Here is a 22,749-nt window from a genome sequence, read left to right as displayed (position 1 = left end):
TACACACAACAGCACCAGCACCACCTTTGTCCAGGCCATCCGCACTTCTCATCCGGACTGGAAACATCTTACAAATGTCTCAGTTTGTTGAGCGGTGGCCCGGGAAGCAAGTCTTGAATCCAAGTCCCCTGATTCAAAGCCGGCCTTCTTTCTACTCAAGACCTAGTCTTGCTGTACGTTGAAAAGAAGGGGTGGATATAAAGATGAAATCATGCGCAATCCTGAGTTCCTAGAACTATCTAGTGGCTCAGGGACAGAGCACTGCTCCTGACCTGAATCCAGATGAAACTCAGGCGCTCTCTGTGAGACCCCGGGCACCGCAGTCGGTTTTTCATGCGGGAGATGAGGTGGAGAAGGAAAGGACAAACTATTCCATCGTCTTTGCCAAGAAGGCGGGCAGACAATATTGGGGTGGTGCACAGGGGTCACAAACAGGACTGACAACAACAGGGAGACTCGGAGCTTATCTAGCCCAACCTCTTCATTGTACAAATTAGGAGTTTGGGTCCTAAAGAGAAGGAAACGTATCTTATCAGAAGAAAGTGAGCTCCCCGAGCTCTATCTGGGCGACCGTTTCTCATTTTGTCTTTGGATGCTCTGCGCCCCATCGGTGCAGCACCCAGCTAGATGCTTGAAGTGACATAAAGTGACCTCCTACTCCCAATAAGTTTGCCAGCTGATAATGGGGGTAAAACTTACTGTGGGGCCAAGTTCCTCATAGTTAGGAAATGAGAAAGTATGATGTTAATTGAGGGCAATGAAATCTAACAAGAGAGATCACTCAAATTAGGGGTTTCAAGGAAGGGTTATTGAAGGAAGTCACCTAATTGTGTTACCAAAAAATGAGAAGACCAAATCCTCCCTCTGCCATTTACTGTCTGTGTAACTATGGGAAACTACCAAAGCTGTCAGAATTTGTTTCCTCATCTGTAAAATGAAAATGTAAAGATGATTCCTAAGGCTATTTCCAGAGGTATACCCCAAGGGCACAAAAAGGGTTCAAAAGATGTGGAGGCTAATTCTCTTTGTTGGGGTGTGGGAAGCCACCTAAATGCACAGGAACGATGTATTTGTATGTGAGAGAGAGACAGAGACAGAGAGAGAGAAAGACAGAGAGAGAAACAGAGACAGAGAGAGAAACAGAGAGAGACAGAAACAGAGAAAGAGACAGAGACAGACAGAGAGAAACAGAGACAGAGACAGAAACAGAGAGAGAAAGAGACAGAGACAGAAACAGAGAAAGAGACAGAGACAGACAGACAGAAACAGAGAGACAAAGAGAAACAGAGAGAGACAGAGAAACAGAGAGACAGAAACAGAGAGAGAGAGAGAAACAGAAACAGAAACAGAGAGAAACAGAGAGACAGAGACAGAAACAGAGACAGAGACAGACAGACAGAAACAGAGACAAAGAGAAACAGAGAGAGACAGAGAAACAGACAGAAACAGAGAGAGACAGAGAGAAACAGAAACAGAGAGAGACAGAGAGACAGAGACAGAGAGAGAGACAGAGAGAGAAAGAGACAGACAGAAACAGAGAAAGAGACAGAGACAGAGAGAAACAGAGAGAGACAGAAACAGAGAGAAACAGAGACAGAGAGAGAGAATTGAGCTATTCCAACCACCTGCTGCCATTCAGTCCCCATATCAACATATTGGACACCAGAGTCAAACTTGTGATTTGAAACCTTTTATTAACAGACCCAGGATCTCCCCCTCCTCTCTGCCTCAAAGGACCATTTATAAGACCAATGAAGGACTCCTAAGGCAGAGGGGAAACTTCCCTCCCAAAGAGCCATTGCTGTTTTTCCAAAAAGCCTGGCAGCACTAAGATGGCCAAGTCGTAGGCTCCCAGCTCCCCCGAAGATCTTCACATGGGGGATGTTGGGGATCTCCCTTTAGGCTCAACATTTCCCTGGAGGACAACGACCTGCAAAGATGGAGAAACATGGGTAGTGTTGGGCCTTAACCTAGCAATGTGCAATCCCACAGGACGAATGATGTAATTCCAGGTAGAGTATGTGAGCCCCACAGCTCCTTTATACAATGATTGGCCTGGTCCTGGTCAGAGGTGCTGAGGGTTAGGGAAAGGAACCTTTTTCCCTGAAGAAGTCTTACCTCTATAACCATTTCCCAAGAAGCCATTGAAGTTGTGCTTCACATCTGGTCCACCTAAGTAGAAGGCAGACAACCTCTAGTCAGTAGAAAATCTCCCCAGATTTCTTTCCCTTGTCCAAATACCCTTATTTTCCAAATTCTCACAGTTCAAAGATCCTAGAAGAGGATCTGGGCCCTGAGAACTCTCCTTACAAGGAGTCGGCAGGCAGCCACTGAGTGAGCAGTGTCAGCTGTCCCTTGGCCTTTCTGGACCTCAGAGTCTAATCTCTGCTTTGCACAGAGTGGGGAACTGAGACTCACAGAGGGGAAGTAACTTGTGCAGGGTGTCATATCCTGATAATTAGTGAAATTAGCAAAGCATCTTCTTTTCTGATACCCAGTTCAATGTTATCTCTAAAGGTCTCCTCACTTACCATAAGTCCCAGGAACTGGCTCTGGTCTTAATTGACCATAGAGACCTGAAAGGCAGGAAAAAACAGACAAAGGGAAGAAGATGGCAGGGAGTACATGCTATATGAGGAAAAAGGGCACCATCTTGTATTCAGCCTGGCAGTCTTGCTTTCAGGAATTTGCTGCCTAGTTGGGGAGATGAGATGGACACACAAAAGGCCACACATACAAGTATTAAGTAATATGGAACAGTTAGTAAGCAGCCTAGGAGGCAGCTAGGTATTAAGCACATCGGATAGAGTACTGAACTGGGAATTGGGAAGTCCAGAGTATGAATTCCATTTCAGCCACTTCCTATATAACTCTGGCTAAGTCCTTTAATTTCCCAGCCTCAGTTTCCTCAATAAGACAAAACTACTAGTAAAACCTACTTCATAGGGTTGTTGTAAAGATCAAATTTTATATATATAAAGTGCTTTCAAATGTTAAATGCGAACTGTTCTTGTTAATGTAGAGTAGGGAGAGATTAATATGGGCCGAGGTGCGACTGGAGAAAGTATAGCTTGAGCTGAGACTTGCAGCCTTTAGAGAGAGAATTGGAGGAGAAATTTCAAGTAGGAAAGATGACGTTAGCTTAGCATATATTACTAATATTATTACCATTAATATTATTATTCATATTAGCACACTTAATAAATGCTTGCTAACTGGCTGCGTGACAAAGGGAACCATGAGAAGGTCAGCGAGTAACTCAGAGATTCTGAGCTGGGTCATCCAGTAGTATGATCCTCTTTATCTGATATTCGGAGAATCCAAGATCCAGATCCCAGAGGATGAAATGGACTTGCTGAAGGAGAATCAGTGGTACAAAGGTACTCAAGTGTCCTGTCTTACACAATGATAGGACAGGAGAGCTGGAAGGAAGCAGATCCTCTTGTCCAAATCCCCTATTTAATTGGATTATTTAACACCTAAAGAAGTGATGTGACTGGGTCACACAGTGGAAAAGTGGCAGAGCTGAAACCTGAATCCATAAGTTGTATCTTTAATATCAGAAGTCCAGTGCTACTACTATACCACAATGCTTCCTAAAGTCCAGCATCATTGTCTCCCTCTAGTGGGAGAGAAAGTTAAAGAGCTAGAGAAGAGCCAGTTGATGAGTTTAAATTAGAAGCTTTGGGTTCCCAGAAAGCATAGAATATTCCCTCCAAATGGGACCTTGGAAATCATCAGTTCCTAGACTGGAGAGAGAAAACGAGCTGGGATGGAGGAAGCTGAGGTTGGTAGTATGTAGAGTACTAATTGAAGAAGATACAGACTACCTGTGTTCCCCATGGCTAGATACAAGGCTCTTGCTAGCTCTATCAAGAGACCAGACAAACAGGAGGACAGGTTGTCACCCCTGAGGGAGGGATCTTTTGTCTTTGATTTCCTCACATCTCCAGAGGATGGGGAATAGGTTCATCCCTGGGCCAGCAGAGCCACTTGGCTGAACACTGAATGAGATCTGTGGAAGATGGGAAATACAGAATGCAAGAGGTAATCCCCAGGGACACAATCTGGTAATCCTATTTTCTAGCCTTTGCTCCTCTCCAGGAATCAGGCATTTAAGTTTTTATGTTAAGCAATTAAGAAAAATGGTGCAACGAAAAGGGTCAGTAGATTGTAAACTCCTTGAGCACAGGTACTGCTGGTTGCCACTTTTAGCACACTACCTGGCACACAGCTAGCACTTAATGCTTAATGACTGATCAATTGGATCCTGGCTCTGCCACCTACTACCTGTGAAATGTAGAGCAGATCCCTTAAACTTTCTAGACCTCTATTTTCCTATGTATATAGTGAGAGGGTTGAAATAGAAGACATCTGAAGTCCTTGATAACTCTAAATCTACAATCTTGTGAAACACACACACACACACACAAAATCTGCAGTCTTTCCCAGAATCCAGCCAAACATGTATATTACCTGGTGGGCTTTCATCTGCAGGGTAGGAGCCTGGGCCTACCCCATTTCCATAGTCATGTTTAGCAGTCTTGGCCCCAGCCTCTGAACCTCCAGGGAGAAAGGGGACCCCCTGAGCACCAAAGGAGCTGGCCCCACCTGTGAGAGAAGAGAAGGGCTCAGTGAACCCTCCCTAAGACCTACACCCCTTCCTACTGTAGCCAGGAATCCCTGCCATACCACAGTGGAAATAGAACTGGAAAGCAGTCAGGAGACCTGGATTCTTTTCCTAAAATGCGTTTGATCTTGCAATGCTCTCCCTTCTAGGGCTCCCTTTCCTCATCTGGCTGTTTGCTAGAAAGCCAAGCAAATCAGTTGCCTGAAGACAGCTGGTAGGGCTATCCCATTCTGTGAGCAAGATACCAAATATAAGGGGTCCCTGAGCCCAAAGTCAAGACTCAGAGCTGTACAAGAAGCTTAGGACAGCTCCCCCTGATTTCCAGAAGCAAAGTTCGACTTTAAAAGTCACAAAATAGAAAAAGAAAAAAAACGAGCAAGAAACAGAAAAGAACTTTAACCACAGAAAACTACTATGATGACAGGGAAGACCAAAACACCAACTCAGAGGAGGACAAATGCCCATGAAGAAATATCAAAGGGTAAATATGAATTGGTCTCAAGTCTAAAGAGGCTTCTGGGAGGGGTTCATAAAAAAATTTAAAAAGGCAAATAAGAGAAATGGAAGAAAAATTGGGAAAAGAAATTTGAGGTATGCAAGAGAAAGTCAACAGCTTGGAAAAGGAAAACAATTCCTGAAAAGATAGCATTTGACCAATGCTAAAAAAAAAAAAAAAAAAAATTCCACTGAAGAAATCAATTCCTTAAAAAACACAGTGGGTCAAATGCAAAACAAACAAACAAAAGAATCCACTGAAGATACAAAAGCTAACTGAAGAAAATTACATATTAAAAACTAGAACCAGGCAAATGGAAGCCTATGACTCTACAAGACATCAAGAATCAGTCAAACGAAAAAGAATGAAAAAATAGAAAATTTCCTCATGCTACAGAACTATTTCCAGATCCAAATCGAAAGAGCTGGTTAAAATGTTATACAAAGGCATGTATCTCTCAAACACCACCACCTTCTTCACCTTATCTTTCTAGGAGCTGCCTCACTGGGCCTTTGTCTCTTACCATTTTCATAGAGGGAAGGTTTAGGGTATCCAGGTCCCCCAGCTCCATATCCTGTAAGAAAATGGTATTAACTTTTCCTACATCATTACCTTGGAAATCTTTTACTTTTGCTTATTCCTACTCTTATTGTCCCCTAAGAAATATGTGCCCCATCTAGCACTACTAGCCCAATTCTTAAGAAAATATCTTCTCCCCTTTTATACTACTCCCAAGTTCCTCTACTATACTCTCATTCTTTTTTTTTTTACATAGTATTTTATTTTTCTAAATATATGCAAAGATATCTTTCAACATTCACCTTTGCAAAATCTTGTTTCAAAATTTCTCCCTTCTTTTCCTTCCTCCCTCCCCAAGATAGCAAGCAATCCGTTATTGGTTAAATAAAAATTCTCATTCTTATTCAAGAATTACCATTGCTATAGCCATTAGCTGGATAACTTCCAGCCCCAGGGAACCCTAAGAGGAAAAAGGAAGATCAGTCTAGGGGGCAGGAGAGAAGTTAGGGGTAGTGTTCTAGAGTTCAGTGCCCAAATTACCTCCAACTCCTCTCCCCTTTCCTCACCTGTTTGCTGGACCTCAGGAAAGGTTCCAGCTCCTAGTCCATTGCTATAAACTGTGGGAAGAAAAATTTAAAAAGAGATGGAACTGTTACTTATCCATATATAATTTATTCCTTGTCGGGAAAGGGAGATAGGAAAATATGGTAGGAATAAAGAGAAAGGTCAGGAGAGAGTGAGACAACAACAGAGAGAAACCAGAAGATAGAAACAGATCAAAGAGAGATCCTAAGAGAACCTTACTTGCTTTTTGAGGCTTCACACCACCTGGGCCTGGAAGAGAGAGAGAGAGGGGGTAATTTAGGATTTATAATTTTAAACTCTTCAGTACCTTTGGGAGTCCATTCCCTAATCTGCAGCCCTAATTCCTCCTCACCTCCTCCAAAACCATTTAGGGTCCCAAACCCTGCAAGGAGAAAACAGATTAGATAATTAATTAACAGGCATTTGTTAAGCACATACTATGTGCTAGGCTCTGGGGATATAAACACAAGGAATGAAATAATCCCTCCTCTCAAAGATCTTATATTCTATCTATCTGAAAAGACAAGCACATGTATAGCTATATTCAGGATAAATGTAAGAGAATTAGGAAGGGAAGGCACTAGCAGTTAGTGGGGAGAGGAAAGGGAAGGATCAGAGAATATCAGAGAAATGTCTTTGAGAAGGGATTCTGAAAAAAGGCCAAAGGAAAATGAAATTAGGTTGGCTTGGATGAAGTTGGGTTTGAGACTGGAGAAGAGAGGATAGATGAGCCTTGAAGAATAAAAAGTAAGCCATGTAATATATCCCTTATCTATTCCCTTACCTGTTTTTTTTTCCTCATACAAAGAGATCTATAGACCTTAAGTTTACAAGGGAATTTAGGGATCATGTCATCTCCTCCCCCACTACCCTCCCACTCCACTTTACAATGAAGGAGGTAGAAAGAACGTGCCCTTGGTTATTATGCAACTAGTTAGTGGCAGAGCTGGTTCTAGAACTCTGGCCTGGGCCCTTTTTCTTATGTTATAGCCACCTTTTAAATGTGAAGAGTATTGGGAACCCTGCTCTGAACCCTGAGTTTTATTGAACTCCATCATCTTTCAGAGCTCTGCAGCTCCACCTAATCCTATTCCCACCCCATCCCCGGGCAGCTCCCTAGGTGGATTTACATATCTGGAATCTGGCCCTACCCTTTTTTTACAGGTTTTTTGTCCTCACCTGGTTGTGGCCCAGTCTCTGGGAAAGCACCTGCTCCAAATCCATTCCTATAACCTGAGAAGATATATTTGTTGATGGGAGGGTGGGATTCCAGGATCTCCCCATTCCACACCATTCTCTTCCTGGAGGGAACATAACCAAGCAATGGAGGAGTGGGGAAATAACTGGAAAGCCAGTGAGAAAGGTCTCACCTGTCTTCTGTGATTTGGCTCCTGTAAGACCTAGGAGGTGGGAGAAAAGAGATTGGAAAGAGAATGAATATGACTTGGACTCTGGTCCCTCCTAGAAGTTAGGCATCCCTCTCTCCCATCCCCTTACCTGTCCCATATCCATTCATGGCACCATAACCTGCAATGGAAGGAGTAAAGGAATCAAGGATTGGTGACAGTGTAAAGGGATGAATGGCACTACTGAGAGTGTGTGAGTGAATGAAAACAAAGGGACATTGTTGCTGTGGTTTGATTGGGGTGAACGAATCCTTGTTTTCATCTTCAATATAGTTTCTAAGCCCAGTTCTACCCAAGCTTTCAACCAGCCTTCACTTAAAGTCATTTTTGACTGGAAACCCAAAACTGTTCAAAATAGTGGCTTGCCCAGTCCACAGCTAGTAAGTGTTAAGTATCTGAAGCTGGATTGTAACTCAGCCCCTTCTGACTTCAGGCTTGATGCTTGGTCCACATGCCATCTAGCTGCCTCCCTGTTTTCAGATTTTCTGTGGGCTCTCCCTGTTTTCAGATTTTCTGTGTGTTCTAGTGTCTTTCAACTCTAACATTCTATATTGTAAGATCCTTTTCATGAGGCTAATAGAGGAAGAAGGAAAAAGAACCAGCTCAGATTAGTTCCTTTTTCTTTTAGTCCTAGCCCAACTTCCCTCCTAAATTTCAGGAATCTCACTTTGAAAATTTCAGTTTTCCCTATGAAAGTTTATTCTTTCCCAAACTCAAATCTGTGTCCCTAATCCTAGGGTTCTTCTAGCCTTCCCATCATCATCAACCACCACCACCACCAAAAAAAAAAAAAAAAAAAAAGATTAAGAGAAATATTGTTATATAGGAAGAAAATTAGGAAAGTTAAAGTATTGACTCCTTTCCTCCTCCACTCTGGATCCATGGTCTGTCCCAAGTACTTTTCCTCAGTGTAGGCTTTTGGTCCCCCTTTCCCCTCACCTGGCTGAATCCTGGCCCCTGGGAAGGACCCAGCTCCAAGAACATTTCTGAGTCCTGAGGGGAGACAATTTGGTGAAGTTAGGACATGCAAAAGTCATCTCTTGAATGGGGAATTCCAGGAGAGAAAAGAGGAGGGGAGAGAAGGAAGAGAGGAGAGGCAAGTTGGGAGAAGCAGAAGTAGAAAAAAGAATCATTACCTGTTTTTTGAGTTTTCAATCCATCTTCAAGGCTTGGGGGAGAAACTAGGAAGAAAACCAAGGGACCCTGAGTGAGATCCAATTGTCCATCTAAGTAAGAGCTTAGAGCTGAAGACATGCCTGCCATAAGAAGCTTCCTGTAGACCTCAATCATATCTTAGCCATATGTCCTTTCTTCACTTAAGCAATTTCCAGCCTTCTCCTCTCAGGAAGCTAGCTGACTTCCCTTGCCCATACTATCCACCTTACCCCTTTCCTCTATACCCTTACCTGGTCCATAGCCATTCTGAGTCCTGAATCCTATAGGGGAGAATAAATTCAAACATGTCTGTGATTAGAAGAAAAGGGGATCCAAGGAGAAAAACAGACAGGAGATAGAACAGGAAACACAGCTTATGAAAAAGGGAGTAGGACACAGGGAAAGGGAAATAGAATCAGAAAACCTAAAACAAAATGTTATGTGGCTAATAGAGAAATATGCTTTCTAGGACTTCATATGTATAATTGATACCACATTGCTTGTCTTCTCAAGGGGCAGGGAAGAATTGAGAGGGAAAGAATTTGGAACTTTAAATTTTAAAAAATAATGTTAAAAAATTTTACATGTAATTGGAAAAAATTAAGTAAAATTTATTATTAATTTTTAAAGATAAAGATATCAGAACAAGAAAGTGCTCTTAGAACATAGAATGATAGATCTGGAAGTGACCTTAAACCAAATACTTCCACATGTCAGAGCTGGAAAGAATAAAGAACATAGAATACTAATCACAAAAAATAGCATGTTAAAGGTAGGAAGGGTTTTAGAACACATAAGATATGAAAAGTGCTTACAGAAGGGCTTTTTAAAGAGAACAAAAGCTGGGACAAGGGAAGTGACTTGTCCAAAACCACAAAACAAGTTAGGGATAGGATCAGAATTTCAATCTCTAAGCTCCTAGCCCAGCTACCTGAGAAGTGTGCCTTGGGGAGTGAGAGAGATGAAGATATGTGGTTATAAGGAAAGCTATAGATATAGATGATGATGTAAAACTTATGGCAGGGAGAGAACATGATTCTTCCCCACTCCTCCACTCCCAGATTCCATACCCACCTCCTTTTTCTGAGGGACTCCCTGTTGCAGGCCCTACTCCATTGGGAGGCCTAGGAGGAAGAGCTGGGATGGAGCCCCCATTACAGGGACCTGGAGGAGAAGGAAAAAAAAAAAAAAAAAAAAAAAAAAACAGGAGCAAAGCTAGCTCCTAGTCCTATAGCCACTTAAAGCATCCCAGTTTTAGCTCTACACTTACCTGGAAGCAAGAAACTTTGCTTTCTAGGTCCAAATTCTTTTACTCCACCCCATCCCATCCTGACCAAAATCAGATGGTATATTCCTTAATAACTTGCTTTCTCAAGGTAAGATATTTTGCCATGAGTTATGAATTTTTCCTTTTCTCTTCATGGATAATGAAAAGAAGTTAAGGGTTAGTGAATGGTATTCTGTCTAATAGCAATACCATTGAGATCTGAGTTGGGATTAAGATCAAGATAAAGGTTGGGACTGGAATGGAAATCAATATCAAAAATAGAGCTAAATTTGGGATAGAGTTTGAGATCTAAGTTGGGGTTGAGATCAGTTAGAATCAGGACTGGTATCCAGTTGGATCACAATTGAGGGTGGACCATGGAGATAAAGTGGGATTAGAGTTGGAGTTAAAATTGCTTTCTGGAGGCCTCCAGGATTAGACAAAGGAGCTGCGCACAGTACTGGGGGTTGGGGTTCAGAGCCCTAAGTTATCATTATGTCCGCTTCTCACTTGTCTCACTCTCAGGACTACAGATTTCAGACCTTGCTCCTTTAGTGCCCCTTTCAGAAGATGTAGGAAAATGTGTCTAGTACGAACCAGGGAAGATATTAACTTGCTCATGCCCACCTCTTACCATCATCTGAGTCTCAAACACTACTCTCTTCTGCTGCGTTTAGGGCATGATATTTGGGGTTCCTAGCCCCATCATCCCTCTTCCTAGAACCCAGATTTCCATACCTGGCAGAGCTCTGGCTTCTGGGAATGCCCCAGCTCCTATTCCATTTCCATTTCCTGAAGAGACAGATTTGGACAGTTAAATCAAGGAGGAAACACCAGAGGGTGGAGGGTGTGGATAGATGCATACAGAGATACACACACTCACACACACACACACACACACACACATACACACACACACACACACACACACACTCTCTTCTCACCGGCTCTCTGAATTTTGGTTCCTGCTCCAAAGCCTGGAGGGAAGAAGGAAGAGGTAAGGGTGATTCATCTGGTAGACAACTCAGTCATCTTTTCTTCTTCCTCAGTTCAACCCACCACATCCTAGAATTCCCTCACTCCCCCTAAGCCATCTCTCCTCACTGAGCCCAACCAGTACAAGGCCCATAACAAAAGACAGGAGAGAAAGAGAGACACTGTCTCTGGAGCAAAGAGATTGTGGAGAAGTGCTCTGGGACAAGAAGAATTTGGAGTGAGTTATAAGGTGTTTGAAGAGATTCTATAAGACCTAAATTCCTGATCTGAGCTCGGAGAAACTTTATCTTATCTAAACCTGAGTTCTCCCTCAAACTTAGAACAGTATTCCAAATATAGGGGAAACAGTAAATATCAGTTGAATAAATAATTAAAGAAAGGTTCTGGGATGGGAAGAAGTAGGGAGAAGGGCTTTGGAGAACAGAGGGACTTGAGGAAATCGACTATGGGGAAAGAAGTTTGAGAAGGAAGAAAAAAAAAACAGAAGTAAAGATAACAGGAGACAGAGAAAACCCAGGACAGAGAGACAGAATAGAGAGCTTCCTGAATATCCCTTCACTTTCCATGCACAGGATTACCACTCTGATAGACTATTGCAGCCTAATTCTCTCTATCTCCAACCTCTTCTCCCTAACAGTTTATCCTCCACAGTTTAAAAACTGTTTAACAAGCACAGACTTGACCATGACATTCCCCACTCAACAAACTCTAGAGGCTCCTTACTATTTCTATATTCAAATAGAATTCCTGTTTGGCATTTAAATCCCTTTAGAACTTGAGACCAAACTACCCTTCTTAGACTTTCTGTCTATTCCTTTACAAACTCTTCATTACATCCAAACTGACCTTCTAGTTGTATCCCACAGAAGATACTGCATTTTTTCACTCTCATTTCTCTTATCTCTATCATCTCTCTATTTTTCTCTATAGTCTCTTTTTTTTCTCATCTTTTTTTCTGCCCCTTCTCTCTCTCATTTCTCTCTTATCTCTCCTCTTTCTCATTTCTCTTGTTTCTCATCTCTTTCATTTCCTTTTCTCTTTTCTCTCTCTCATCTCATTTTTCTCACCTTTTTCTTCTTTTTCATTTCTCTTTCATGTCATCTCTTTCTTCCTCTCAATCTCTTATCACTCTCATTTCCTTTTCTGTCCCTTCTCTACTTTCTCTTACTATCTCTCATTTCTCTTATTGTCTCTCATCTCTCTTCTTTCTCTGTTTCTCTCCCTTTCCCCCTCTCTCTGTAATATTGCTCCTCTGAGAGAATATAAGCTTCTTTGGGGAAGGAACTTTCACTTTTGTCTTTTTGTCCCCGGAACTTAGTCTAATGCCAGGAACAAAGTAAGCAATTAATAAACACTTGATTGATTAATAGAAGCATCAGAAGGAGTCACAAAAAGATTATAGGAGGCAGAGAAGAAAAGGAGAGATTTAGAAAAGGAGATACCAGATTTGGAGAGTTCTTTTTACCTGCTTTCTGAGCCTTGGTTCCTGCTCCAAATCCTGAAGACACATCAGGGAGAAAATGAATGGGAGTCAATCCCAGTTCTTGACTCAAATCTTTCCCTCACTCCTACCAATAGCATTCCCCCTCAGTTTTTTTCCCCCACATTCTCCCTGCCTTCTCCAAACACAAAGTCTCAGCCCTTTTTCTCTCTCATTTAAACTTTCACTCTCCTTTCATTCTGACCAACCAACTAACTCTACTGGAACCCAGTTGTCTTACTCCCACCTCCATCTAGGTCTCTAATGATGGATTTGGATCCTAATCATTCTGAGTTCTAGGTCTTTCATTGGGAAGACGGGGATAAAGCCAAGCTGCAGCTGAGACAAGCTGTAAGGGGGCCTGAAGGTCTGCTGGTCAATGTTTCACCTGGGTCAAGAGACCCAGAATGGAGTAGGGGAAAGGAATCGGGAAATGGATAGAGTTTGAGTCAGGAACTGAGAAACAGGCCGCTGTTAATGTTAGATGAGATTAAGGGTTAGGATTAACCTACAGAATAAAAATTTCTTTATATAAGGACTTTTTCATTTTGTCTTTGTATCCTCTGTACCTAGCATTTTTGGGTGCTTAATAAATACATGGAGAAATAAAAGCAAACACAAATAGGGATATTAATTCATTTTTATGGCACTTCCCTTCCCTTTTCATTGAGGCAACTGGAGTTAAGTAACTTGCCCAGGGTGACGTAGCTAGTAACTTTCTGAAGTCATATTTGAAGGTCATACTTGAACTCAGAGTCCTCCAACTCTAGGGCCAGTGATCTTTCTATTGTACCACATAATTATTCCAGCCCTTTCTTTCTTAAGCCCAAGTTTCCTATCATCCAGTTCTGCTCTCTGTATTTCTTATCCCCTTGCTCAGTCTCCATTCTCGCCACAAGCAACTTGCCTACAAATCATCACAGTTTGCTTGTTCTCCCTTATATCACATTGGCTTCTGAGAAACCTGGCAACCTAGCCCCTAGTTCATATCACCTGGCTGGGCTTCAGATCCTGGAAAGTCCCCATGTCCTAGCCCATTCCCATATCCTGGAGAAATAAGAGGAAAAGGATCAGAGTGGGACACTTGAGAACAGAAAGATTGGAATCTACAATTACAGGCATAGGAACTGGACTCTGGGGGAGTTGTTAGGGACAGGGAGGGGGAAGGAGCTATATGACACGTATCCCATCCCTACCTCTACCTCCTGAAATAAACCAGGTCTTATCATCATAGGAGGTCTGTGGAGCCAATTTTTCAAGTATATCCCAAAAGAAAGTACAAGGAAAAAATTTCGGACTACAGTATAGGAGTTGGGGATTGGGGGCTGGGTGGGAGGGAGGGAAAGGGGTAAGAAAGAGATAGCAGTAGAAACAGAAATAGGGAGAGACCAAAGTTAGAAAGACAGACAGATATGGAAGACTGAGAGTTCTCACCTGCTTTCTGAGGCTTCGTTCCCCCTCCTAGCTCAGGGAGTTAAGGAAAAAGAGAAGACAAGGAAGTTGAAAAGGGACTGACATTACCCCATCTTCCTTCTTGGTACCCAGAATGGATCCTTCCCCAATCCTTCTCCTCTCCACCTGAACCCACCAATCTCACCTCCCAATCCCTAAATTTCCCCCCACCAATCTCCTACTACCCCCTGATGATTCGGTTATTACAACCCTTACCTCCCCTTACCTGACTGAGCTCCAACTCCAGGGAAGACCCCATTTCCCAGCCCATTTCCATATCCTGGAGAGACAAGTTGAGGGGAAAGAAAATAGTGGGATTTAGGGAAAGAAAGAAATCCAGGGAGAGACAAATGGAGAAAGGAAGGCAAGAGAAAAACAGAAAAAGGAAGAAAAAGGCAGACAAAGTGATACAGTGAGAATCAGGAATAAAGAAGGACAAATTCAGGAGAGAGACTATGGGCCTGGGATTTGCTGAGATGGAGGAAATAGAGCGAGATAACTGAAGGAGACAGAGACAAAAAGAGATCATGGGAGAGGTGTCACCTGGTTTCTGAGGCTTGGTTCCAGCTCCAAGGCCTGAGGAGAAAGGTTGGTAAAACTAAGAGGTAAAGCTGCCTGTAGTCTCTAAACCTCTAAACCCAAGCATTTGTCCCCCAGCTCCATTCTACTCCTCTCTGTTTCATAGTCATTCTGAATTTCATACCTTATTGTGGAAAGAGGGAGAAGTAGGAAAGGGATAGATAGCAGGGGCTCACATTGATGTTAGAATGAATTGGAGACATATTGATCTAAGAGTGAGTCCAGAGCTTATCTATCCCAAGGAAGTTCTGAAGCCCCAGCCCAATGAGAAGCCAGGGGAAGACACAGAGAACACCAGACTACCCATGGTGGGGGGATCCACTTAAATCCACTGGCCCATACCCCCTGGAGCCCCTAGCAGACTCATTGATGCAGCATCTCTGTCTGGGAGCTAGCCGACTTGGCTCTGAACCTGAATCCTGACTTGACTGTTTCCCAGTTGTGTGATCTCAGACAAGCCTTCTTTGGGCCTCAACATCTCCAAATGTTCAATGACTGTGAGTCACCTATGTATTATGGGATTCCTAAGTTCAGACCCTGCTCCAGAAGGAATCCTGAGGACAATGACAAGAAACCCATAGAGGAAAGAAGAGAGCTCAGGTCTAACTAAGAAGAAACTTCCCTTCTTAAATACCAGCTTTTATGTCTCACCCTTTCTAGCTCTGCTGTCCAGATTCTCCATAGTACAAACAACCCACTCTGAGCCCTAAATCTTGTCACTTCCTCCTAGCATCCTTCAAAAAACAAGCAATTCCAGGCCCCAGATCCATGTTTTCTTACCTGGCTGGGCTCCAGCTGCTGGGAAAGCCCCATTACCCAATCCATTTCTATATGCTGGGGAGACAGAAGGAAGAGGTTGTGTTAGGGACTTTCAGGGAGCAGAGAGATTTCAAACTGGAAGTTGATTGTGGGCAGAGCCAAAGTGCAGGGGGATGGAACATGGAACCCTAGGAGAGGGATGAACTAAGAGCTACCACCCAGAGCCCACCTGGCTTGACTAAACCCAGCATGGAGAGGTTAGGGAAGAGGGTCAGAGCAGGCAGATGTTGGGATAGTAGGATTATCCTGTGCAAAAATAGACAGAAAGGGACAGACAAGATTAGTCAATGGGGAAGAAAAAAAAAACAGAAAAAGGAGACAGAAAGGCTCACCTGCTTTTTGAGGTTTCATCCCCCCACCAAGGCCTGTGGAAAGACAAAGAATAAGCTGAGAAATGGTTTATGACTTTTCCCCATCTTCCTCTCCAAGAACTCAGGATCCAGTCCCAAACCCCTGGACCATCCTTCTAGAACCCAGCAGATATCTTTTGTTTCTCATCCCAGTTCTTACTCCCCCACACCTGGCAGGGCTCCAGCTCCAGGGAAGATTCCTGCTCCAAGTCCATTCCTGTATCCTAGAAAAACAAAATTGTTTTTAAATTGCATTATTGAGGAGAGAGGAAATACTAAAATTCAGGGGGAGCCAGGGAGCAGCTAGGTGGTGCAGTGGATAGAGCATCAGCCTTGAATTCAGGAGGACCAGAGTTCAAATCTGGTCTCAGACACTTAACACTTCCTAACTGTGTGACCCTGGCAAGTCACTTAACCCCAGCCTCAAAAAAATAAATAAATAAAATTCAGGAGGAGCCACTGAAGAGATAGATACAGGAGAGACAGAAGATATATAAAAAGGTTCTCACGATCTCCTTTGGAGTTTTCAATCTTACCCTGACCCATCCCCTCCACCTAGGACCACCAGGAAAGACAGGAGAGACAGAGATGAAGAAGGTAAGCATTTCAACCCTACTCCCACACCCCAGGAATGCAAGCATCTATCTCTTCCTGCAGCAGCACCCTCCAGACATCCATTAAGCCTTCTCTCTACCCACCCCCTCAGGCCCTTCTTACCTGCTCCATAACCATTCTGAGCCCCAGGCCCTGCATGGGGAGGAGGGACAAATGAGGTCAGGCTGGGAATGGGACCACGGGGCAGAATTTAAGGAAGGGTGAGGTCAGAAAGGGCAGAGGATGAGCACCAGGAGCTGGGCTGGTGATGAAGTGATGGATGGAGAATTTGGAGACTAAGGTGAAAGAGGGGTGTTGGCTATTCCACCTGACCTTTGGGCTCCTCCACAACAAGGACATGCACAGATACACAAAAGCAATCAGACACATACACATCTACACAAACATATGGACTACAGAGAAACTTACAAACATAGAACAGACCCACACTCACCAGCTTTTGTTTCAGGGCCCTGGGGTCCAGCCCCTGCTCCATTGGGAGCCCCTGAGCAAGAGATGAGATCCAGTCCTGTCTAGAGGGGACTTGGGAGGAGAACTGCCCTAAGAGCTCTCCCCTCTCCAAGAAACCGCCAGAATTCTTGTCCCCGCCCCCTTCGAATTTCTCCACGCCCTCCACTGTTTTTCTACTAAAGGCAAAGTGTTCTTTTATTTTCCTTTTCTCAGTCTGGTATTCTTTTGGTGTGGGAGCTTGCAAAGTCCCTGGGGAGGAGGTAAGTTTGATGGAGAAGGCTGGGGATTAGTTATGGGCCTTGGAGTCTAGAAACCATGCTGGCCTGAGAAGGGATTACAGAAACATTTAACAAATGCTTACTGCGTAAAAGTCCTTGTAGTAGGCAATGGGCATACAAATAATAATAACAACTGGCACTTTTCATTTTGCAAGATACTTTCCTGCTTTCTCATTTGATCCTCACAATCAGCCCTACATGGTTGGTGTCACAGGCATGATTATTCTATTTACAGAAAAGTAAACTGAGATTTATAGGGGCTCAATGATTCCTCCATATTTATCCACAGCAACAGTTTAAAGTGGAAAAGTTTTTGATTAGAGAAATGACATGAAAGGAAATGTATAGGAGGATTACTCTGTCGAAGTCAGGAGTAAACAGATTGATGAGAGGTGGGGAGGTATCGTTGAATCAACAATACCAGAGTCATTGAATCAGAGATTCAAAAAGTGTAAGAATCAAAAGGAAGCTTGGGGATCACCTGAACTATAGAAGGGAAGTGATTTACCCAGGAGCATCAAAGTGGCAGCGCCAGGACTAGAACCTGAGTCCCTGACTTTCAGACTACTGTACCATAGTTGGATCCATTGAGATTGGAAAGAAGGGAAAGGAGTGTGTGTGTGTGTGTGTGTGTGTGTGTGTGTGTGTGTGTGCACACGCGCACACTGGGGAGCGTGCTGGGGAGAATGGGGGGAAGGGAAGGGAAGTTTGAGTTGAGATAGAGAGAAAATATACCTAAGAATCTTGTGTATTCTCAACTCCAAGCTTCTGTTCCTCTATGTCATCTCCCGCTTCCTCATACCAAACCTCTTTGCCTTTCAAGGTCCATCCTGAGCTCCACCTCTTATTCATTCATTCAATATTGAGTGCCTATTATATATAGGTGAGAGCCTTTTCCCAGGAAACTTTTTTTTCTTTCTTTCCTCCCTCCCTCCTTCCTTTCCTTCCTTCCCTTTCCTTCCTTCCTTCCTTCCTTCCCTCCTTCCTTCCTTCCTTCCTTCCTTCCTTCCTTCCTTCCTTCCTTCCTTCCTTCCTTCCTTCTCTCCCTCCCTCCCTCCCTCCCTCTCTCCTTCCTTCCTTCCTTCCTTCCTTCCTCCCTCCCTCTCTTCCTCCCTCTCTCTCTCTTTCTTTTCTTTCTTTTTTCCTTCCCTTCCCCACTCCCTATTATTCTCTGGACAAATCATCTGGTACCAACTACATACTGTCTAGAGTCCTATCTTTTAAAATGGAGTCATCTCCCCAACCCAGAAGGAAGGGTCCCTTCATCCTCCTTCCTCTACCCTTTCAAACATCCAATAGTAGGGCCAAGTAGGTAATAGGTATCAAGTGTAACCTGGGCTAGGCATGTTTTGAGTCTGCACAATTTGTCTACCACGGAGTTGGAGCCTGCTGCTACCTCTATATATGCACTGCATTTGCCACAAATTGGGTGTACTCAAAACATATTCAGCCTAGGCTATAAAAGTAAAATCCTCTTTTGATCCACTCAGTTCACTAGTGTAAGGAAATTACTGGGGGCAGGGGTCTTTGTAAAGGAGATATGACATAGTAGATCAGAGGGCTAGCACTTTTTCACAACTCATCTCCAATACCCAAAGTCCCCTCTGTTTTTAACATCCTCCACCAGGACTTTATGCTTCTCTCTTCCTTTCTTTCCTACACATTGCCTTACCTGCTCCATAGCCATTCGACAATGTGCCATAACCTATAGAAAGAGAGGATCAAGATTAGTGTGGTTAGGAAAAGTTCTGGAAGTGGAGAAAACAGGAATTAGGATTCCCTAGGGCTGAAAAGTGTCTGATAAAGAGATTGAGATAGAGAGAAGGCTGGGATTGCTGGGCCTTAAATATGTACCAATAGGAACAAGGTTAGAATTCTGTCTCTGCTTCTTGATGGCCAATGTAGGGCTTCTTAAACTTTTCCCATTCACCCAAGAAATTTTTATATGACCCCAAATATATGGTATATAAAATTGGTATACAAATCAAATAATTGTTGATAATAAATCATAAAGAACTTTATTTTAAAACAATTCTTTGATATACACATAATTTTCCATTTAATAAAGATGAAAGCAAATTTGCATATTAATTAGATGAATATGCTTGTTTAGTTTTTCATAAAGAATTAAATCTTGGCAGAATATTTGATACTTTTTGCTGTTGACAAATTTTTTGAGATCTCCACATTCAGTTATGTGAGCTCATATGGGATTGAGACCCACAGTTTAAGAAGTTTGGGCTATTGAACATGGGGGAATATGAAGTTCTCAGGCATTTTATGGGAGAGGATGGAGGGGGCAGCAATTCTGGTTTTGATCCCCATAGAAAATCTTTTTCCTGAAAACCTAGAGTCACCCATCCACATGGGAAGAGAAAATGGCCTTGTGGACTCAAAGGTTTCACAGTTCTAAGTCTTTTCCCCTTCACTCTTCTTCTTACCTGCCTTTCCTGGTGGGATCCCAGCCCCAGCTCCAGGCCCTGCTCCTGGGGGAACCCCTGGGGACAAAAACTTTGTCAATGTTGCAGTGAGAAAGAGAAAAAAAGACTTCTTGTTCCCTTTGTTAGCATTCTGGGGATCTATATGTTATTGCCTTCCAGAGTCTGTCTTTCCTTGGGGTCTTATTCTGCCCTTCTAGTCAACAGTCTTTCAAGTTTTTTCCATAGCTTTCCAAGGAGAAGAGAGATGTTAAGATAATTGGGCTGAGAACTAAGTCCGAGGTTGGCTGAGTCTATCCCAAAAATTGTGATCCTTATCAGTCTTTTTTCTCCCCACCTCCATCTCAGTTTCTTCATTTGTCAAATGGGGATGATAATCAGCATGGTATAATAGAGAGCATTGTTTCTGAATCTGGGTTTACACTGAATGTCTGACAATTTCTTCTTGTATGACTTTGGTCCCTATATCTCTGACCATATGAATCCTTGCCTTGCCTTTTTTTCCCCTTACAATTGCATTATAATAAGATAATGGGTAGAAAAACAAATGATATCCACAATTTTCTTCTAAGTCTTCTGTAATTTCCTAGATTATTCCAGGGTTCTCCATGGCTTCCCAAAACAAAACGCTTCATTCCAATTAGCTTTCTCTACTTCTTCATCTTTGCTCATAAAAATTGCTTTGTCTGGAAAGTCCTCCATCATCCTCTCTGTCTAATCTTTTGCTACCCATCTTTGGAGAGCTCAGATCATATTTCCATCTCCAGGAAGCTTCTGACCAGTCCAATTCAAGAAGCATTTATTAAATTTTAGCACATGAAAAAAGCAAATGCTGCTAGGTTTGGGGATGTGAAAGCAAAATGAAAAATAATCTCTATCCTCAAATTGTTTTCTTAGTCCACACTAAGCTCCTTAATGAACTCCCTAAGTAGTTACAATTTGTAGCGTGCCATAATTATGAACTGTCTAGTATTATTTTAAAATTATTTAGCATGTGAATCTTGTTTCCCCAAAGAGATTATAAATACTTCAAGGAAAAAACAGAGTTCTTCTCTTCTAATTTCTTATCTCCTCTCTTCCTTCCCAGTACTCCATGTGAATACACAAAAACAAGTAATGAGGGTCCACACACCCCAAGGAGTCAGGATGGATTCCAGAGGATCTGTGACCTTGTTTTTTAAAATATTTTGATAACTTTGTTTCAATATAATAGCTTTCCTTTGTAATCCTTTGTAAAATTTATAATTAAATTTTCTGTTTTAAAAAATATCCTGAGATAGCCATAGGTTTTACCAAACTGTCAAAGAAGTTCAGGGACAAAAAAAAAAAAAAAAAGAGGTTGAGAACCCCCAGTCTAGATGCACCCTAAGGCTAATGGTCTCCCTAAAGCCTATCCCTTACAGCTCTAATTCTAACCAATTAAGTAAACATTTTTTAAGGACCTACTATTTGCAAGACACTGCTAACATTCTATGTTCTGAGATTCCCTTCAGTTTTAACTGAGCTCTGATCCCACAGGTCATGCCCAGGGAAAGAAAAAATGAAAGACACTAGTTCTCTGCCCCCTACTCATCTTTTGGAGAGCTCCCCACCAGCTTTCCTGGACTGCACACCTAGAGACATTTCTAGGAGGTGAGTTATCTGAAGATGAAGGGGAAGGGGACAGAAAAAGCAGGTAGTGAAAAACTTTATAGTGTAATAAAAAGGGACTTGAAAAAAAAGAAGAAACCTGAGTTTGCATCCCATCTCTGACATTTACTACCTGTGTGATATACCTCTCAGAGGGTCAGTTTCTTCATCATAAAGTGAGGATATAACTCCTGTAGTACTTCAAAGAGTTGTTGGAAAGATCAAATGAGCTAGCAGCAGGAAAACCTTAAAAAGTACTATAGGGAATATCCCAAATCTCTGAGCTAAAACTTTTGTTAGCTATTCTCATTAATTAAGGGCAATTCTGCTTTTACTCCCACATAAATAGGGACTGTGTTTTTCTATTTATCTAATAAGGGGAAAGAGTGGTCTACCCTAAGAAATAAAGGGTCTGATCCTCAACTCCCCCCAAATCACCAGCATCCAGTTCCCTGCAACTAAATGCTGGGTGAGTCACTCACCTTTCATATGGGTTGAGGAAAAGAACCATCCCATGATGCCGTTCCCCTGAGGGGCCAACCCTGGAGGAGAAAGGAATCTGATGATTCAGGAAAGAAGGGGAGCTGGGGCTACTCAGATGAAAGCCTATAATTTGTACAACCCTTTGCCTTCTAGGCTAGGGCCCAGGCAGCTGACCTTTCTCCTTAAGCCTTCCTTTCTGGGATTCCCATTTCCCTCCCAAGACCCAAGTAGCTTTCTGCTCAGGCCCAGGCCCATTCCCTCACCGCCTTGCTGGCTTCCCTGGATCAGACAGAGCAGGAGCATCGAGGTGGGGAAGACCCAGGAGCCCATGATGCTGACAGAAGATTGAAAGGGACATGGAGAATCTTGGCCCTTTAAATACCTTTTGTGGGCTGTGTCCTCACAAGGTCACATCCTCAAATCCCTCGACCTTCTTCTAGCTCAGATTGCCTCCCCCTCCCCTTTCCCTTTGGCTTTGAATGTCACTAAACAGTGTTTCTCCCCATAGAAGCCAACACAATCTCCCCCTTCTCTACACACAATCCTGCTGCACAGTTCCACTCCTGAACTAAGACATACTGGCTGCAAGCCCTGACCTGCCCCTAATCTATCAAGGATGTTGACAGCTGGGACAGCCCCTCTCTCCCCCAAGGCTTCACTACCCCCTGTCAGCCCTGGCCTTGGGCTCCAGTTCTTACTGGCTAGAACTCAGGAGAGCTCAAATGTCCATTCCTCTACCCCCACCCCAGCATCAAGAAAAGAGCTGGAGGGGAGCCCCAGAGTTGAGTACAAACTCAGCTGGGACCTGGCTGTGGCCTGGAGACAGACTCCAGAGGACTGAGTAGGGGGTAGCACAGGGGATGCTAGAGAGCCCCACAGAAAGACAAACAAAAGAGCTTCAGATCGAAACTGTGACCGAATGAGACAGAAACAAAATACAGACAGACTTACTAACAACAAGCTAGAGACAAAGTGTCACATTGACACAAAGACAAAAAGTGTTCAGAGACAGAACGAGAAATAGAGATGAAGACAGAGATGGAGAGACAAAAGAGAGAGAGATGGGGAAAGAGGAAGCAGATGTGAGCATCCAAAACAGATATAGCAGAGAAAGGCTAAGGC

At 43.0% G+C, this 22,749-nt stretch overlaps 1 protein-coding gene across 4 annotated transcripts; it reads right to left on the bottom strand.

Moving 5' to 3' along the window:
* Positions 1-1,674: 1,674 nt before the first annotated feature.
* GREP1 (glycine rich extracellular protein 1) lies at positions 1,675-22,107 on the bottom strand. Of its 4 annotated transcripts, XM_074279895.1 has the most exons (32): positions 22,010-22,106; positions 21,627-21,686; positions 19,519-19,575; positions 18,750-18,782; positions 16,783-16,833; positions 16,452-16,481; positions 15,905-15,958; positions 15,717-15,749; positions 15,346-15,399; positions 14,530-14,562; positions 14,213-14,266; positions 13,969-13,995; positions 13,528-13,581; positions 12,520-12,552; positions 11,003-11,035; positions 10,797-10,850; positions 9,866-9,955; positions 9,043-9,072; positions 8,773-8,817; positions 8,576-8,629; positions 7,728-7,757; positions 7,601-7,630; positions 7,410-7,463; positions 6,583-6,612; positions 6,450-6,479; positions 6,212-6,262; positions 6,061-6,105; positions 5,650-5,700; positions 4,477-4,611; positions 2,532-2,576; positions 2,119-2,172; positions 1,675-1,930 (listed from the first exon to the last, which is right to left on the bottom strand). In XM_074279895.1, the coding sequence occupies exons 2-32, from the start codon at positions 21,658-21,660 to the stop codon at positions 1,905-1,907; spliced, it is 1,434 nt and encodes a 477-aa protein (XP_074135996.1). In that variant the 5' UTR covers positions 21,661-21,686; positions 22,010-22,106; the 3' UTR covers positions 1,675-1,904. The 4 variants fall into 4 exon arrangements, with proteins under 4 accessions (XP_074135996.1, XP_074135999.1, XP_074135998.1 ...); XM_074279898.1 differs by lacking the exon at positions 13,528-13,581 and having other exon boundaries at positions 22,010-22,107; XM_074279897.1 differs by lacking the exon at positions 6,061-6,105.
* Positions 22,108-22,749: the final 642 nt, after the last annotated feature.

This window comes from Sminthopsis crassicaudata, chromosome 1 (assembly GCF_048593235.1).
Source record: "Sminthopsis crassicaudata isolate SCR6 chromosome 1, ASM4859323v1, whole genome shotgun sequence".
In the NCBI taxonomy this organism is placed as follows: Eukaryota; Metazoa; Chordata; class Mammalia; order Dasyuromorphia; family Dasyuridae; genus Sminthopsis; species Sminthopsis crassicaudata.
Note: the sequence above shows the minus strand (reverse complement) of the source record. Positions and strands in the feature narration are given on the sequence as shown.

Excerpts from the sequence above, each read along its gene's own strand:
- GREP1 (XM_074279895.1), bottom strand. The coding sequence starts at position 21,660 with ATGGGATGGTTCTTTTCCTCAACCCATATGAAAG. Across the intron at positions 15,400-15,716 it reads GATGAAACCTCAAAAAGCAG|CATATAGAAATGGATTGGGT; the intron begins GTGAGCCTTTCT and ends CTGTCTCCCCAG. Across the intron at positions 9,956-10,796 it reads AGAAGCCAGAGCTCTGCCAG|GTCCCTGTAATGGGGGCTCC; the intron begins GTATGGAAATCT and ends CTTCTCCTCCAG.